This window comes from Hylaeus anthracinus, unplaced genomic scaffold (assembly GCF_026225885.1).
Source record: "Hylaeus anthracinus isolate JK02 unplaced genomic scaffold, UHH_iyHylAnth1.0_haploid 12002, whole genome shotgun sequence".
Lineage (NCBI taxonomy): Eukaryota > Metazoa > Arthropoda > Insecta > Hymenoptera > Colletidae > Hylaeus > Hylaeus anthracinus.
In genome coordinates this window covers 9,828,129-9,845,397 of record NW_026534349.1, presented here as the reverse complement: position 1 = coordinate 9,845,397, position 17,269 = coordinate 9,828,129, and the positions used below count along the sequence as shown (strand labels likewise).

Genomic DNA, 17,269 nt, shown 5'->3' with positions numbered 1-17,269 from the left:
ATGCCAAACTAATCTACTTGTAATTTCTCTTTATTTCGTTTCTTCTGCTATTATTATACTTTATGAACAATTTGAAAACCTACAATGTCATTTAAAACCGGCTCGAAACAGCAAGGACTGAAATGTAAGAGTCTAAACGCCACAATACTATATTTCATGCCAACCATTTCATTCTCCTATATTTTCCTGCCATGGTTCGCAATCTTTCGCATACTGCGTTTCTCTCTTCGAACGAGACCGCAGAGCCGGATTAACCGTAACCCTTATCAAAATAAAGATCCCGTGGAATATTCTGTCGCGAGATTAGATAAAAGGTCGTGCTTCCAGAAATTGTCGTTCGTTCGAGAAATCGGCGACGACGTTGGCGCTGGCACGGAACACCGTGATTCTGTCAGCTGCAAATAAGATCGTCCATTACGGGCGTAAGAGGAGCGCTGAGAAAAGTCGGGCCATTCTTGACCATGCTCGGACGTTTACGAGGATGAAAGCGCATAGAGGGAAAATCTCCCCGGAGAATGGGGCGCATAGCATTCTCGAAAAGCATCCAATCCCACTGAAGAGCCTCCCTCGCGTTTGCATCGACGTCCCGGCGCGGTCGTACGCATCAACGACCGAAGCTTTTCGTTTCGGGGAGCGTTGGAACAATCCGCAGCCGTGTGGGATGTCGATCGACGAACGACGGGGGCCACTTTGAATGACGATGTTTTTCGCTCGAGAGCCCAAATGGACGTGTCGCGCGTTCGATTTATTTATTTACCGGAAGGTTCTCGATGTTAACGCCCGAAGCAAACGCCTACGCATAAGAAAAGGAGCCCGAAAAAGTGACTCTACGGAAACTAAAAAGAAATAGTTGCATCGTGTAAGATTGTGGACAAATTGTACGAAACCAGTTAAGATATACAGTAAATCCCATAAATATTCGCACCCTCTATGTCTATTGAACAAGTTTGACTAAATTAAGTAACAGTTTTGATATTACGAAATGAATTTTTCGTTATAAATATGAATATCAATAAGCAACGTTAAATTGCGAAAAAATAAAAAAAAAAATATTTTAAATGAAAAAAAAAGTAGAAAAACAATTCGGCCCATGATGGGACTTGCGTCATAAAATGAGAAAATAATCAGTTTTTGGAGAAAGAAAAAGAAAAAAATTAGGTGTCCACAAAGTAGATTCGTTTGGATTAGTATTTACTACTGATCTGACGAAAAGAATCTGAAGTCCCTGACGAAGATTGTTACGAAACAATCCCCAGGCAATTCACCGAAGTCTTTTTAAAACGAAAGCGTTTCCGTCCGAACACCGAAATTGTCTCTGAAAAAACGCTCGATCCACGATTGCGCGAAATTTTTAGTCGCCCGTTCAATTCGCCGTGGAAAAACTCGTCTCCGGCGAAAAAAAAAAAAGAAGAACGGTTATCGATCGATCCACCGAGCTGCCACTCTCTCGATAGATCGTCGGCGATGGGGGGAAGGCGGCGACGTACGGCACTGAGGCGGATAACCCTCTTTTTTCGCGTCGTCCGACGATTACGCATTACGCAAGTGCGTAAGAACGCGCGGAACTCGCGCGTGACTTGCTTTGGAGAAAGGTATTTCTACGTACGGAGACAAACTGAGCCGTACACCCGTCGCGAAACATATCGCCGACGTTCCTTGAAATTGTAAGTAACGCAATACCGTCGATAAAATCCGTTGTTGTCGTTGTTACAATTTATCGAAGACTGAGCGTGGCCCTTGAACGCATCAGAATGCGAACGTGGAGATGGACATTCTTTAAAAAAATGAAAAGAGTTAGAGGTAAATACGATATGTTCTCAATGATACTATAAAATATATATCCTACAAAGTAATAAAACCGTAAACTAAACCGAGAGCAAGTAAAAGATCGATAAGGATAAATTACAGAGGCGCATACCTTGCGAATAAGTATATACAATGTCACGACGCGATGAATAGTTTGAATACCTAGAAGAAAGAAGTCAATCATTCGACGTACGTGAAAGTTTTCTGGAGATTAGCCTGACGCCCTGTCACGGTCGATCGAGGCAAATCGGCGCGGCTAGCATGACAATCGCGGGTTCTTCTCCCGTCGAATCGTCGGCGAAGGCGCCGAACGACGCGATCCCTGCGATTTTTCTCCCTCCAGAGAAGCGCGTCCTCGGTACGTGAATCATTATCGCGCGACCCAGTTTTCTGCGCGGTTAATTAAATCTTTTTGCCGGGCCAGACCGATCGAAATCGGGCCGAGGGGTGGGACTGGTCGTTAAACGCTCGTTACGCCTCGTTTTCATGCCGATAGCGTCACCAGCCGTCCGAAAATACAAGAGAAAAAAAAAAGGTATTCCTCGTAATTGCCCTGACGTCCCGCGTGGCACAATCTCGTTACATCGGTGACAATGCGACGGTCGTCGTTACGCTTACGTGTTTACGGTCTGCTTATTTGTTTTCTCTCGTGATTAAAGCGGGTTTCATCTCTTTATACGGGCCGTTAAAAAAGTTGGCGCGTTTAAAATTTTAACACATCGCCGAGCTCGACGGAGGGTTCGTTTTTTGCGTCTCGTGCCGCGAAACGTACAAGCGATAAGGGTGCTCGTGTCGACTGTGCTCACTCCAAGATCTGAAGAATCGATAGAAATTGGATGAGAGTTCGTTTACAATTACGTAAAATAATTATTATCGTTAATCAACGACGAAAAAAGAGAACCGAACCCGAAGGAAAGGAACCTGCTCACACGCAACGTCGCTGTAATCTTCGATCCGTTGCCAAACTTTGCGAGATGCAGATTCATCGATCGGTTGCGAAATCGATCATTACCCGCATTATCTTCGTAAACAAACATCGTGTCGCAGATATGGATCGGTCGCTTTCAATGGCACGATAAAGATGTTGCGAATCCACGAGATGGAAAAAAAAAAAGGGAAACACACGGTGTCCGTGAGCGTTCTCACGTAAAAGTGAGCGCGTTAATTTCATTGCGCGCGTTAATGCGGGCCCCGAATCGCTTCGCTTACCGATGACTCGTAATTACACCGATTATCCGCGGCGAGCGTGCACGTTGGGGCAGTTCCGAACATAAATTACGCGCGATCGCCGATACGTTCTTGCGCCGCAATGAAAGGAATTGTGTCGCGCGGAACAACACGCCGCTATCGAAAACTTCTCTTTCTTACCGATACTTTCCCGCCATTTAGAACTGCTCGCTTTTGTTTGGCCGACAGCCAATGACCCTATTCTTGTCGTTCCGGTTTGTAGCGCAAAACTAGGTACAATTTACCGTCCAGTCGTTAGTATTTCGTTAGACACTGGGCGGTAAACATATCGTCGAAAGAAGTTCATTTACGACATTGACTTCTTTCCCAGGTCTGTAAAAGGAAATTATCGCACTGACATACTCTGTCCCAAATGACAAAATGATGGGATCAATTATTTTGTAAGTAGGTTAGAATTTGATTTCGAAGCCTTCGTATAAAGAGAGAACTAGTTTTCCCAACTTCGGGTCTCCTGGCTTTGGTCTCCGATAGAAGCATGTTCAGAATGGCCCCAAGGTTCTGGAGGTATAACCGATATTCGGTTAAGGTACTCCTGTACGCCTTGTGCGTGGAACTGGAACTCGAACTCGAATTGGTGTAGAATTCGTGAAGAACTAATGTAGAATTGGTGTAGAATGGTTGTAGAATTGGTGTAGAATTGGTGTAGAATTGGTGTCGAATTTGTGTAGAATTGGTGTGGAATTGGTGTAGAATTGGAGTAGAATTAATGTTGAATTGGTGTAGAAATGATGCAGAATTTGTGTAGGAGAAGTGGTGTCGGATTAGTGTAGAAATACACGTACTCGAGTGCCAGCGCAAAAATATAATAGTTTCCTTCTGGGAGAAATTTTAACCTCGAGGGTATCCCACGGACAACCGGAAAGATACGGGATGGTTATTGAAAAGAATGGAAATTATGTGACAAATCGTAACAAATCGTGATAAATCGACAATATCGTAAAATGTACAGTGGTTCCCAGAAGTATTCGTACTCCCTCGACGACTCACTTACAACCTGGATGATATATCTCTTGGACAAAGTACTATGGGATTATATTATTTACGTTTACGAAGCGCGATCATTTTTACTTTACCCATTCCCTGACTTTTATCCACATAATCCTTCCAGACCTGGCGTCCACAATTGAGGACACAAAATTTAGAAATTACCGACACTCTGTCGTTTAAGACGAATGTCCTTATTTGTGCACACGAAGAAAGATCAGATTTCCTCGATAACTACACTATTAGGATTTAAACAATTTTTTTCCATACTGATTTTAGTCCACGTCAACCCTAAAAATTAAATTACAGTACAGTACAGTGCTGAACACACTTGGTCAAACCACTCTACGTGGACAACACACACGTAACTATTTGATTAAAAACATTAAAATACAAAACACAGCTTAGAAGATGAATAAATTTAAACTTATATGGGACAACAATAAAATATGGAAAAACTGATAATTGTTACTCAAGCAGGAGATCCAAAATCCTTACTGATAGAGCTTTCTCTGCACGCGTATATCCGTCCACAGCACTCAAAAGATTAAATAATTTTGTTGCCCGCAAAGACCCCAATAAAATTGTACAAGATGCGAGGCACGTAAAACGACCCGTCAGCAATGCCGGTCCTTCACATTGTCCTTTCTACAGAACGATAATCGTGGTATGCAAAATTGACGTTTCTGTTCCCAAATGGAATTATCGAGGACCGTGTCGAGTGCCCTCGTGGCGAAGTGCTTTGACTTCGTGCAAGAAGCGAAGTTATCGATCTCGTTGCATTTCAAAAAGACTATTAAAAGGTGTCGGAACGACACCTGTTGCTGGCACGGATTTCACCCGGAAACTTCCTTCACTTCTCGGTGGATTTCGATGGCAATATTTCACGTCGATAATATTAACCGTCTGCGGGCTTCGTAAAAACCGTTTACCGAAATTTACGACACCCTTATAATAACGCATTTTGTTTTCCACGCGGATAATGCACTTCGATGTGTGGATTTGTCAATCTTTTTCCTTGCATAGGCTTTAATCGCGCCTCCAAGGCGCGTTTCACAGGTAGATCGCCCGGAGCCTTATCGCGATTGTATCTCCTCTTCACGTAGTTTAAAAAGTTCTTTAATAAGGACCTCTCGACGGATGATAGCTGGAGCGAAACTCTCGCCTGTTTATCTACGACCTTCGCCCGAAAGTTTCTGGCTTATAGTTCACCGCGAGGAAACATTTTCCTGGAACGAAAGTCGCGGGCGAGGTCGATCGGAACTTGTCTCTTTCCCTCGGTGCTACGGCTTCTTTTTTCGCGGAAAGTTCTCTACTTCGTTCGGGTGGTGTCAACACTCGCAACACAGCGTGAAACTGGGGTCAAACTTAAAAGTAAAAAATTGGTCATGGCTCTAATTTTACATGCTTTGACTGGATAACCGATTGGAGAACCCGATTGGATAATCGAAGCACGTTCGATTATCGTCACATATTTTAACAGTCGTCGTTTTTAACGATGATAGAAATTAAAGATTTTTTTATTTCTTATCTTATTTGCCGTTGATTTTCTCCAGAAATTTATCGCTTTTAAAAGTGCAATCAGAATCTAATCCTTCCGTTAAAAATGAGTAAGGTAAATTCAACCGCTGCCAGCATCCTCGACAGGAATACTGTATAATCAATTACAGTTTGCATCAATTGCAAGAGACAAGAAAGGTTCGATCGTTTCCAGAGCACAATGGCCGTGCTATTAGTGATATTTAATTTCCTGTTGGTCGGGAACGCGAGAAAACAAAAGGCAATTGTTTCGAGCAACCGACATCCCTCTAATTCCGATGGTGTCAAACGGATTCCGGCGATCCTTTCACAGAGGATACATGCCCCGCAGGATCGATGAACTCGACGTTGTAATTCAGCGACAGCCCTACCGACCATTGGTAACGCTATTTACAAGTGATTTATAATTAGCGACGGACAGGGATTAGATTCACCGCTACGATGCTAGCGCGACCCGTAGGCAAATACAATAGAAACGTGTACGTACGATCGATCAAAGGATGAAGCGTTTAATTAGTCAGCGATTAGCGTAATCGGGCCGTTGTCTCAACGAAAAAGATCAAGTAAGATCGATACATTGTCGAGGACGATTCGAATGGCGTGGATTTATTGGGAAGTAATTGAAGCTTTGAGAATTAAAGTAATTTGTGGTAAGAACGAAATGTAATTGTGGTATCTATCTAAAGAAGGTTTCAACGTTTAAAATGCAATTACGAATGGCTAGTTATGGAAAGATGATTCTACAGTTCCCTATGTGCAGGTTTTACGTGAATTATAATAGTTAAATGAAAGTGAAACTCGAAATGGTACTTACCAGTTTGTTTCATGCAAAATTAAATAGCCTTCGTCGAGAAATTAATAAAAAAATAAACCAAATGGTAGCTGATGTAACCCGACCAGTCCGATAAATTGATAATAGAAGAACGTTTACGTCACGAGGGAAAGATGGCGCCACAGGTTCCGTGTCGATCAGCCTCCGTTCGACCTCTCTTAACCCGGCAGGATCAAATCAGCAAAATCATATCGGACTTAGTGAAATATTTAGTACTTATTTTTGTACTAATTTTTACCACAAACAGTAATTTTGTACCTCCTGCCATTTTCAAAAAGAATCGTGGCGTTTCTAGCTTTAATATTAAGCTAGCAGGACCACACTTCAATATTAACGAAAATGAATCCAACGTAGCAGATACATTTAGTGCTAAATTTGTACTAATTTGGTCCACCAACAGAAATGTTATATCTGGTACCGTTATCAATGAAATCGAGACGATATATTTGTAGAAACCATAAACAATCGACGACTCAACGCTTACATACACGCTGCCACAGCATGGGATATAGGTAATATCCATTGTACCAGTAGCAATAGTTTTTTGCAGAAATCTCGGAAATTGCGGCCAAGCGAAAGTTATAATCAAAATGTTGATTTCTACAATATATTCAAAAATCGTCGAAATCGGCGAGATCCCCTTTTTCTAAATAATTACTGAGGATTTAGTACAGTCACACGATTTACCCTTTACACTTTACACTTTACACATTACAATTTACAAGTTCGCAGCCATTAGCTCGATATTTCTCGCGACGAAGGATTGTTCGTCACGAATAATACCGATTACCAGGTCTCACCACGTGGAGGTTGCTGCGACTAGAGACCCGGAGATAGAAAGAATCAAACTTCCTTCGATCTCCCCTCGTTTCTCAACTTTTCATGTTTGGAAATATTACTTTCTCGAAAAACATTAGTATAATAATTTGAAACTTTAAAATGCATTAAATATGTACATCCTAGAATTAATTGAATATTTACAATGCATATAGTAACATTCAGTCTTCTAATAACTATTAATAACAATCATTGTTCAGAATAAGTATTCATCGAACACAGTAATCGTAAGGAATTTTTTTATATCGTTGTATCTGTTAGCTGGAATAACTAAAAATTAACTTAAAAATGGCAGGAGGTACAAAATTACTGTTTGTGGTACAAATTAGTAGAAAATAAGTACTAAATATTCCACTAAGTTCGATATGATTCTGCTGATTTGGTCCTACCATCTTAAAAGAGGTCTCCGTTCGTTCCTCATCTCGTCCTGCTGGAAGCAAAACCCGATAGAGGATCTCCAACGCGCGAGAGGACGATATGAATTATATCGCATCGATAAAAATTATCGTCCCGGACGAGATGCGTCGTTAAAAAAAATTACAGAAGTTACGATACCGCGCGTTAATAACACGTGTAACATCTTCTTATCAAGGATCTGTCGAAAAAAAATATCCTCTTACCGATCGTAAATATCCAGCAGATTGTATACTCCGATTACGCGAGCTTTAAATTGTGAAAAACCGTCGCGTTCCCAGGTAACGATTAATACCGTCGCAACGAACGGGACAGCACGAAGTTTCGAGAACAGTCAAACCGAAGAGAAATCTTAATTTCACCGATACTCCATTAAGATTTCTTCGAAGCGGATCATTTCTCATTCGAGAAATGAGCCGCTCGACTGGGTTGGCCGAGGAAATCGGGCGACTCGCGTTATCTATTATCCTTCGCTGCATTCGGTACGGTAATTAATTGAGCCGTGGCTTCGAGCTCGCACGAGAAATCATTCGGTAACGGTCGCGACTTAATTTCCTTCAGATCGCGTAACTTCATTAGTATTGCGCCACGATCCTGACGATAAACAATCGCTCGCCGTCGACCGACCGCGAACTTCCACCTTTTTCCCTTGTTTAGATGCAATCGGCCCTTATCGCTTAACGCACGAATGGAATCGGAACGAGCGGAATGAAGGGAAAAATGAGGAACGCGTACCTTGGCTGCCGCGAGGAGCGTGATAAGAACTAATTTGTATAACGCGATGCACCTGGTTCTTCGAAGTTGAATTTTCGCTGTTGGCCATTAGGACGCGGAAAATCGATGCAAGGTCTGTAAAGTGACTAGTTGCGATGGCAGCTTTTAATTGCCGCCTGAGCGAGAGTGTCCAGCGACGTCGTTTTTCAATATCCCTTCGTTATTAACCCTTTGAGCGCCAGAGGAAATTTTCATACATATTCGGGAAATGCCAGACAATTTTAAGCAAAGATTCCTCGACTTAAAAATCATGAATTGTCTCTTTAAAAAAGTAATTCCAAGAGGAACATCGAACCTGCCATTTAATTAGGACTTTCTTCGATAGACATGGAGGGTACGAATATTTATGCGACTGCCTGTATATTACACGCATTACGTGCATTAAATATCTACGTTATCTTCGTAATATAAAATTGATTTTTTACTGAGTTAAAACACTTACAGCTTCGAGCAGCGATATATCGTTCTTGGCCATTTTGCAAGAGTATGGATATATCGCTCCTTGGCACTCAAAGGATTACAAATTATTTCCATGTTCCTACACGGGCAGCACCACATGCGAAAAGTTTCGAACGGACGTCCTTCATTTTCGTATAAGAAAACTAATAAAGGAGGGTAATTTGCGCAGGCTCCTATGTCTCCGCACAAGTGGGCACGTTTACAAGGAAATATTAACCTGTCGACGCCGGAAATCTTCTACAGGCAAAATTAACACGCGCCGTAAGAACTACTCGCACGAGCTCCATTTTTTAAAAAGATAGACTCGCTCCACTTTCGCAACGAACGACTCGCACAATGGTAATTTCAAATTTTCTTCGCGAGCACCGGTGCTCGAATCGGTCTTTTGAAATTATTCCTCCCCTGAAGAGAGCTAGTCGGATGCTCCGGGGAGGGAGAGCGGTTTAACGACCTCGTTTAAACGCTAAATAATATTTTCGCGAAATTAGTAACGCACCGGTGGTCGCTCCATACGTTTCGCAGAATTAAGAATCATCGCGTTTGCTCTGCTTTCCTCTAACACAATTTCCTCTGAACCCAGGTTTCTCTCTCCGTTTCCTTCGACCCCAATCCTCCTACCCCTTCATCCCCCGAACTTGTACACACGCAAACAGACAAACAGCGCTTGCTCTTAACGTCCATCGCGTGAGCTCGTAAATTTCCCTCGAAATTGGAACGACTTGTGCCGAAGCTCGATGGCCAAGTTAATCGCTTAAACGGGGCTCGACCGTTGCTCATAACTTGGAGGGATGTTAGGTTTGTGGACAGCGTTGAATTAAGGAGCTCTTGTAGCGATTTTGCGTGAGCGTAATTTAGCCGAACATGGTACATAATGATATGGTGTGCTTGGCTCCGTTTGTATCATTTTTCTTTTTTCTTTTTTGTTATTGTACTTGATGTCAAGCGCACATTGTCCGTAAATAAAGTATTATTATTATTATCATTTTTCAAAGAACTCTGTTTCGTTCACAGGCTCAAACGAAAGGCGCAAGGATCCACGCGAGGGACCGAGGAAGAAGACGGCAACGAATTATCAGGGCTGAGGTGAGACTCGTTAATTAATTATGCATACCTTCTTTCCCTTTTCGATTTTACCCGGCTCGCATCCAGCCTCCACCTACCCTCCCACCTGATGGAACAGAGCGGTGCGGTAATTGGAAATCAATACCTCGTTTCCAGCCCTCGAAACATTGCCTTGACGAAAAAGCGTTCGCGACCCCTCTTCAACCAAAGATGCCCGTGCTCTGTCTTTCTGTTCCTCGAGGAGCCGAGTATCGCCTCACCGACGAGCTCTCATTATCTCTTTTTGCCGCGTGCTATCCGATTTTCCTTCTTTGTGCGCCCCCGCAGCGTTTCATCTCTATCATTCGCCGCCAAAGAAACGCGCAACCGATTCCCGCGCCCGATGGATTCTGCGGAACGCTAGGCAGGATTAATTGCTCTTTTCCTTTATTGTTGCCAGTCAGCTGGATGGGAATTTTGTTATCTAGCGAGTGACTCCCTTGACCAGACGAATCGTAAGGAAGTCCTGCTATCTGTTACGAAACTAATAAAGCTCTCGCTATTCCATAAGCGAGTCTATCGCGAGTCTATCGCCTTCCGTTCTTCTTCCGAAACTCCGCGATCGATGAGAGCCCACCATCGATCTTTACGCGAAACGATTTCCTGGATGACGCTCGTTTATTGCTCGTCTCCCATCAGGGGCGGAAGTCTCGATCGAACTTCTCACCCTCCTCCTACCCCTGCTCGCGTTCCTTTTTACGATCTTTCGCTTTTACTGTCTCGAGAAAGGGACATTGACCGTAAAAAATTAATATGGAAAAGTTCCGCAGATTTTTCAGAGCGCTCCATTTTACGGTCCGTCATTTTTTTTTTTTGTCGCTATCGTGTGAGAGAAGTTCGAGACGCTTTAGGCAACCCGCGAAATAAAAATAAAGACGGTTTCTCAAAGGTCAACTGTCACACGAAGGATCCCGCAGGGCTCTCGGAAGTAAATTAAACGAAACATCTTCGTTCTGGGAAATGTAACTTTTACAATTTTCAACTACTTTCGATGCCACTAATTTACCAGTGAATTTATCATCATATTATCAAGATCATGACAACGTTTCCTAAATAAATATTACTACTATTAATGATCACAATAATTTATTTCATTTTAAAATTAACTGTTTCTTTGACCCTCTTGACAGTACCCGGAAGTGACACTAGACATTTGTTGAGAATTATAAAAACTGCACCATATTTCAGAACGGACAGCTTGACCTGGATTCATTATCCATAAGAATCGTGTGGGATCCTTCAATTATCGGGTCCGTTCGCGTAATTGTTGCAACGAAATCGTTCGACGTGCCATGAATAGAAAAGCTCCTTCTTTGAAATCCAATTTTCACGTCGTATTTGAAGTTCGATCTTCCTAGCAGCCCGTCGCAAAAAAATTGGCTTCGAGATTCGGCATTAAGAAGGTACGATCGTCGCGTCGAGCCAAGGAGAAATTCGACATCGTTCGAATGCATACCGCGTCGCGACGGTTTCGATCGAAAGTCGATCCACCTCGTAGTCGGACTCGTTTCTCTCGTTTAATAGAATGAAAATCGTACTCGAAGATTGTCGTCACGTCGTCGTAAATCTCCGATGTCCGAGGTCGTTAGATCCGCACGGCTATGTGCGTGCGAAACATTGCATTTAATAGGGTTACAAAAGTTTCCGCCCACTAATGCAATTTCGACGGCTAACTCCGTAAACAATGTTGGATCTATCGATTTCATTCGCCTCGTCTCCACCCACCTTCACAACGAACCTTAGTTCGTCGAACATTCTTAAACGCCATTTTTTAAAGTACTTCTTGTATTCTGGATTAGTAGAAGATGAACCAGATTGAGATAGATAAGTCGAGACACCGTCTTCTATTTTTCCACTTTTTTTCTATTAAATCGCGAGAACTTTCTTAAGCTTACGGAAATCAGAATTGGCTAAAAGAATGGCCCTGTCGGCAAAGAATGGAAGATTTCGTTATCTTGAAACAAAGGGTAGTCAACAGAAGAAAATCAAGCACGATTCAGTCTTTGTCTCCGCGGACATTAAAGTAACTTTTAAAAGGATCAACGGCGCTCCTCGTTTGGCTTTCTTTTGTAGGGAATACCGAGTGCTCATGGCATATTTTATTAGAGCGCTGAGGATAGCCAGTATACAAGGTGAGAGAGCGAAACTGTTACAGAGCGATAATACCTAAACTATCGTGTTCAGTGTCCGATTTCGCGGAATGACCCTGGTAGTATACAAAATCTTATGGTGGCTGTTCTCTAAAGGGAGCGTTTTGTCCTGGGCCTGTTAGTGGACACGTCAGTAAGGTTACCTAGCAGGCCTGTGCCTTAGATCCCGGGATATTTGCAGGTCGGTTGGAAATGGTTTATATATATAAATGTTACTCAAAACCGAGCACTTATGAGAAATGCGTGGTACGCGCGGTGTCCCTCTAATGGTGAGAACAGCAGGTGCCACCATAGTCCTATTTATCTTATTTGTATTCTACAAGAGCACGGCGCAGCAACGTCATGCTAGACAGAGGAACTCCTCTATTAAAAATACCATTGAAATGCTTTCTCCCCAAAACATTCCCCTCGGACTCGACCTGGTAATTGGTATTATTCTATTCTATTCGAACAATCGTTCATCGCGAGTAGTAGCGAGCTAATCAGCTGCGATGTCATATAAGATAGGCCTCCTCGAACCTTCCGACTTTTTCCTGTACGATTTGTTTGTATTCACGATAGTTCAGGCATTATCGCTCTACAACAGTTTAGCTGCCTCACTCTGTATTGTTTCATATTACTTTTAGAATAATATAACTCCTCCTGGGCGTTACAGCCAACTTTATTCGGCGCCGCGACTAGAATACCTTTTCCTGCGGAACAAAGTTTGACGATTTAATAAGGGAGCGTGTCCGCGCGAGGATACGGCTAGAACTTTCGGCTTCGTGACGAAATTCACCGAGCGCGCCAGTTAGGTGGCTTCCTAATTAAACTTATTAAAGACCTCAGCCGTCGCGCGGAGTTCGGGGCGTGTCGGTCGTGAATTTGAAAAACGTAACGAGAAATGCCGGACGTCGAACGTTCCTCGTCGGGGCGACGAATTTAATTATCCGCCCGACGCAGCTGCCCGGGAAAATATATATTTTAATCCGTTCTGAACGCCGGAACGTCGAAAGAAACGCGAGAGCTTTCACGGCTCGCGATCCGATGGAGCAAAAAAAAAAAGTGGATTAAAATCGGCCCGTTGACGCTCGCGATTCCGGCCAGCGGACACGCGCGCGCGTAATTACATTTAAAAGCGTGCTTTGCCTGATTAAATTTGCGGCGACACGGTTGCGTTTCACGCACCGTAGCCGGCCAATTAATTATACGCGCCGAAAAGCAAGTTAGTCGTTGGAAACACGGTCGGTGCACTCTGGGAAGCGAAGTCGTTTCGATTTTTGCAAGGGTTGGATACCTTGCTTCAATCGTTTTACGTAAATTTCAGACAGTTGTAAAAATGAAATGTCGAAGCACTCTGAGTGTTTCATTATTATCATACACAGAACCTACTGTGCTCATCTTCACTTTTTCTAAATTTAAATATACTTTATTTACAAAATTCGCTAGCTCTAATTAAAAGACTTACAACATTTACATAGTTTTGAGGGTGTGACAAATCTACGAGTGGCATCTCTCTTATCTAAATAGCAGTCATACCCAAGCAATAAATCCGTACATTCAGATCCCCTTTCTTCTATTGGTTCGTCTCTCTTCTTTCGCTACGCCCCACATTCGTATCGATCCATCGATGCTCCGTTTATAACGTCACGTCGTGCGAATATCTAGCAACAAAACAATTGCGTTTGGCTTCCAAGGGAATCGAGACTCTTATCGTTCAAAGTCGTGTCGCCTTCTACGTAAATACGAGTAGAAGCGCCTCGGTCGCCGTGAGCATTCAGCTCCACGCTTTACCGCGGGAAAAAATATATCGGAAGAAGGAAAAAGAATATTTCTCACCCAATACGTCTCTTATCGCGAAAGGTTCGCGGCGGTGCTCCTGAATTCGCTATTCAATACGCTCGATCGTCGGCGAAGATAGGGCTAGTTTATTTCGATATCTTTCTTACGACCGATAAAGAAAGCGTTTTCGTTTACGCGACGTGAGAATACGAATGTGCTACTTTCCAAATCGGTGCGAATGAAATCAGGATTGCATTAAATATGAATGGAAGCTGGAAGTCATTTCGCTGATGGCGCGCCCCTGTTTGAAATTATTAATGTTCGCGATTCTAATCGGACAAATTTCTATCCAACTTTCATTCTCGTTCACTTTGAATTGTTTCCGTTGGAAATTGGTACACATCTGTCCATTGTGCAATTTGTAAGGAATCATACATAAGGATCCGTCTTGAAAGTACGAAAAGAACTTGTACCTGAAAATTGTGGAATTTCTTGGAACTGAAGGGACGATCAGAAAGGAGTTGGACCAAGTTGGGATAAAGTTTGTAATTGAACATGCCACATCTCGGTTAAAAGTAATTTTCACGCGTCTCGTGCAGGACACATCGAGATATATTTACAATCGTTTACGGTTAAATTGTTCGTTGCCCGCCTGGTTGCGATTCGTCTGTTTTCTTTGCAACTTTTCATTCGGTTAACGCATCGAATATCGCTTCTGCCGCGTTCCTAACGTTTGGACAAGGTGTAATTACGTTATACTATTTTAATTAGAGTGAATTTTCCCTTCGGACGTGTTCTTACATTTAATTTGACAGAGTCGGTGGATCTACGGTTCGCACAATAATGTATCGTATCTAATGTACACTCGTAATTATCGTTTTACAAATACAAGGTTTCTTCGAAAACACCGATCGACAAGGAGCCAAAGCGATCGATCTTACAATACGAACTTAGAAATAATTACATCTACGATAATATTCGCATACAATGCACATAGTCGCAGCATTGGTTTCATTCATCCTTCAAACTCGAAGAATTTTCGATGCGAAAAGGAGTGTTTGGTCAAAGATGAAAGACAACGTTGCGTTGCGTTATATATTTTCTCTGAAAGATACACCGATATACCTAGGAATGCAACTGTACCTTTATTTTTAGTACAGTTACATATTTTTGATGTTTGATACGAAGGGCTTAAAGATGAGGCTTCGAATCGCGCAACTTGCAAGGATATTCCTCAATTACCTATTTCAACCACTTATTTGAATTTCATGCATAAATTACAGGATTTACTGTATTCATTTAAATATTCATTCGCTTATCTCGAGAAAGATGTAATTTCGACAGAAGCCCTTTTCAACCAAACATCAAAGGTCTATTCTCGTACATTAACAGGTTCTGCTCCAGACACGAATATCGAAAAGGAGATACTTTACAAAATATTTAGAAACGACGCTTCCTCGAGAAATATATTCAAGGATTAAAGGGACAAGCGTTGCAACACGAAATACCAGGCCAACCTCGAGCATATTAATTCATAAATATATTGTAAAGTAAATATGCGCTTTGGAAAACTCGTTCCTAAATACCTTCATACCTACAGTAGCCTTGATGTTCCTGAATAAATTGTTCACCATAAATATACACACGTGTGAAGCTCACTCCTGTAGATATTTACAACAAAATCTTTATTTGGAACCATGAAGCAGTCCTTTAAATTAGACAAATTTCTTCTATAAATATAGATGGTACGAATACTTATGGGTCTGACTGTATATGGCTCCAATAAAATAAAAGTGCACTTGCACGTTTAAAAAAAAAAATTACTATCGCAAAACGCAATGTTTGTCTCTGCGAATTTTCCTCCCTATTTCGAGAATTCGTCGAACATCTCGGATCGTGGAACGAAAAGCTTCCCAAAAACGGTCGCCACCCCCGAGGCTCGAGTTCCTGGGACTCGTTTAACGTCTGCATCCGCGGCTCGCCGCAAAGCCTACGAGTGTGAACCCGGGATGACGGAAGTGCGGCCCGTGGAATTACGAGAATTCGCGGTACAGTGCTGCCGGTGCATTCACATTCCTTGGAGAGAATTCCGGGGGCTGGTTGCGCCAGAAACGTGCCCAGAATTTCGAGGGTCTCGCGAAGAGGGACATACCGACGGCGTGGCACTTGTGTTTCCGGTATCGGTGATTCGGTTTCGACCCGCGAATTAATTATGCACCGTTAGGCGTCGGATTAATTGTTTAATTGCCGTGCGAGTTGCACTCGATACCGAAATCGTACGCGTGGAACCACGCTCGACGTTGATCGTGTTTCGTGGACACCGCGTGAGTCACCTCTGGTGAATAGTTTATTCGCCAGATTATTTTGTACGACTAACATTGTCGCAAAGGACAAATTTTACTCCCGTGTACAGGATGATACCGAAGCTGACGATATCGATGAAAAATATGTAGGGGTGGGTACTTTTGTAATTAAAGTAAGGAAAAGTAAAACGCACCGAGACAGGAATCGCGTACAGCGTATTTCAAAAATATTTAATGACAAAACCCTGGAGAAAAGCTGTTATATCATAAATACGGAGACGAGGGAGATATAGTAAAATAAAGAATATCATTTCAACAGAGATAAAGGTAGAAATGTCGACGGGGATTCTATTAAAATAAATGATCTAAAAAGGGATGGCCCTTTTCATCGTGGAGGATATTAAATTAGCGTCGAGGACGGAATCTGTCATTTCTCCTTCTATTCCTAATACCTCTTTGAGGGACACACGACTAACCGGAAGAGGAAGTTCAGCGTGTTCTCAATCCGCCTTTGCATCTCCAGAATATTGCGGACGATGTTCTCGGCAATATTTATTCTACGTGCTCCCGCAATTTTGACCCATTACCCGTCGCAACGTAAAAAATACAAATAAAAATTAAATCAAATGTGTAATGATATTCATACTAACCAACCGGAACTATTGTTGACATAATTGTTATTGTTTCTATTTAAATGTAAAAATTAAAGCCCGTCCCATTTGTGGGACATTACTAAAAGGAAAAAAGAAATAAAACAACTGTCACCAAAAATTGGCGGATAATGGGTTGTCGCCAATATCGTGGGACGGTAATATTCTTCCATTGACTGTTTCCGAGCAGCGTTCCCGATGTAGACGATGTTTTCACGGCTGCAGAATGGATTCCATCCGTTTTCGAGTGGTACTTCGTCATACAAAGTAGGAGCGGTTTACTCCTGACCTATAAAAAGTGCCCAGGAAGGGGGAACGGCAGGGTGGCACGTTCGTACACATAAATCCGGGCTTCTTACGTAAAAGCCGCGGACTAGCATTCGGAAATTCAGGTGAAACTTCCCGTCGTAG

The 17,269-nt window shown here is 42.5% G+C and overlaps 1 protein-coding gene across 4 annotated transcripts in view; it reads left to right on the top strand.

Moving 5' to 3' along the window:
• The window catches only part of LOC128892137 (uncharacterized), a 258,224-nt gene that overhangs the window by 40,522 nt on the left and 200,433 nt on the right, over nt 1-17,269 (top strand). For all 4 annotated transcript variants that reach the window (XR_008461008.1, XR_008461012.1, XM_054152285.1 and 1 more), the window contains exon 2: nt 9,905-9,976. Coding sequence is in view for 2 of the 4 variants with exons in the window: in XM_054152285.1 (XP_054008260.1) it covers nt 9,905-9,976 (72 nt within the window). In the remaining 2 variants the exon portion in view is untranslated. The remainder of the gene's footprint in view (nt 1-9,904; nt 9,977-17,269) is intronic.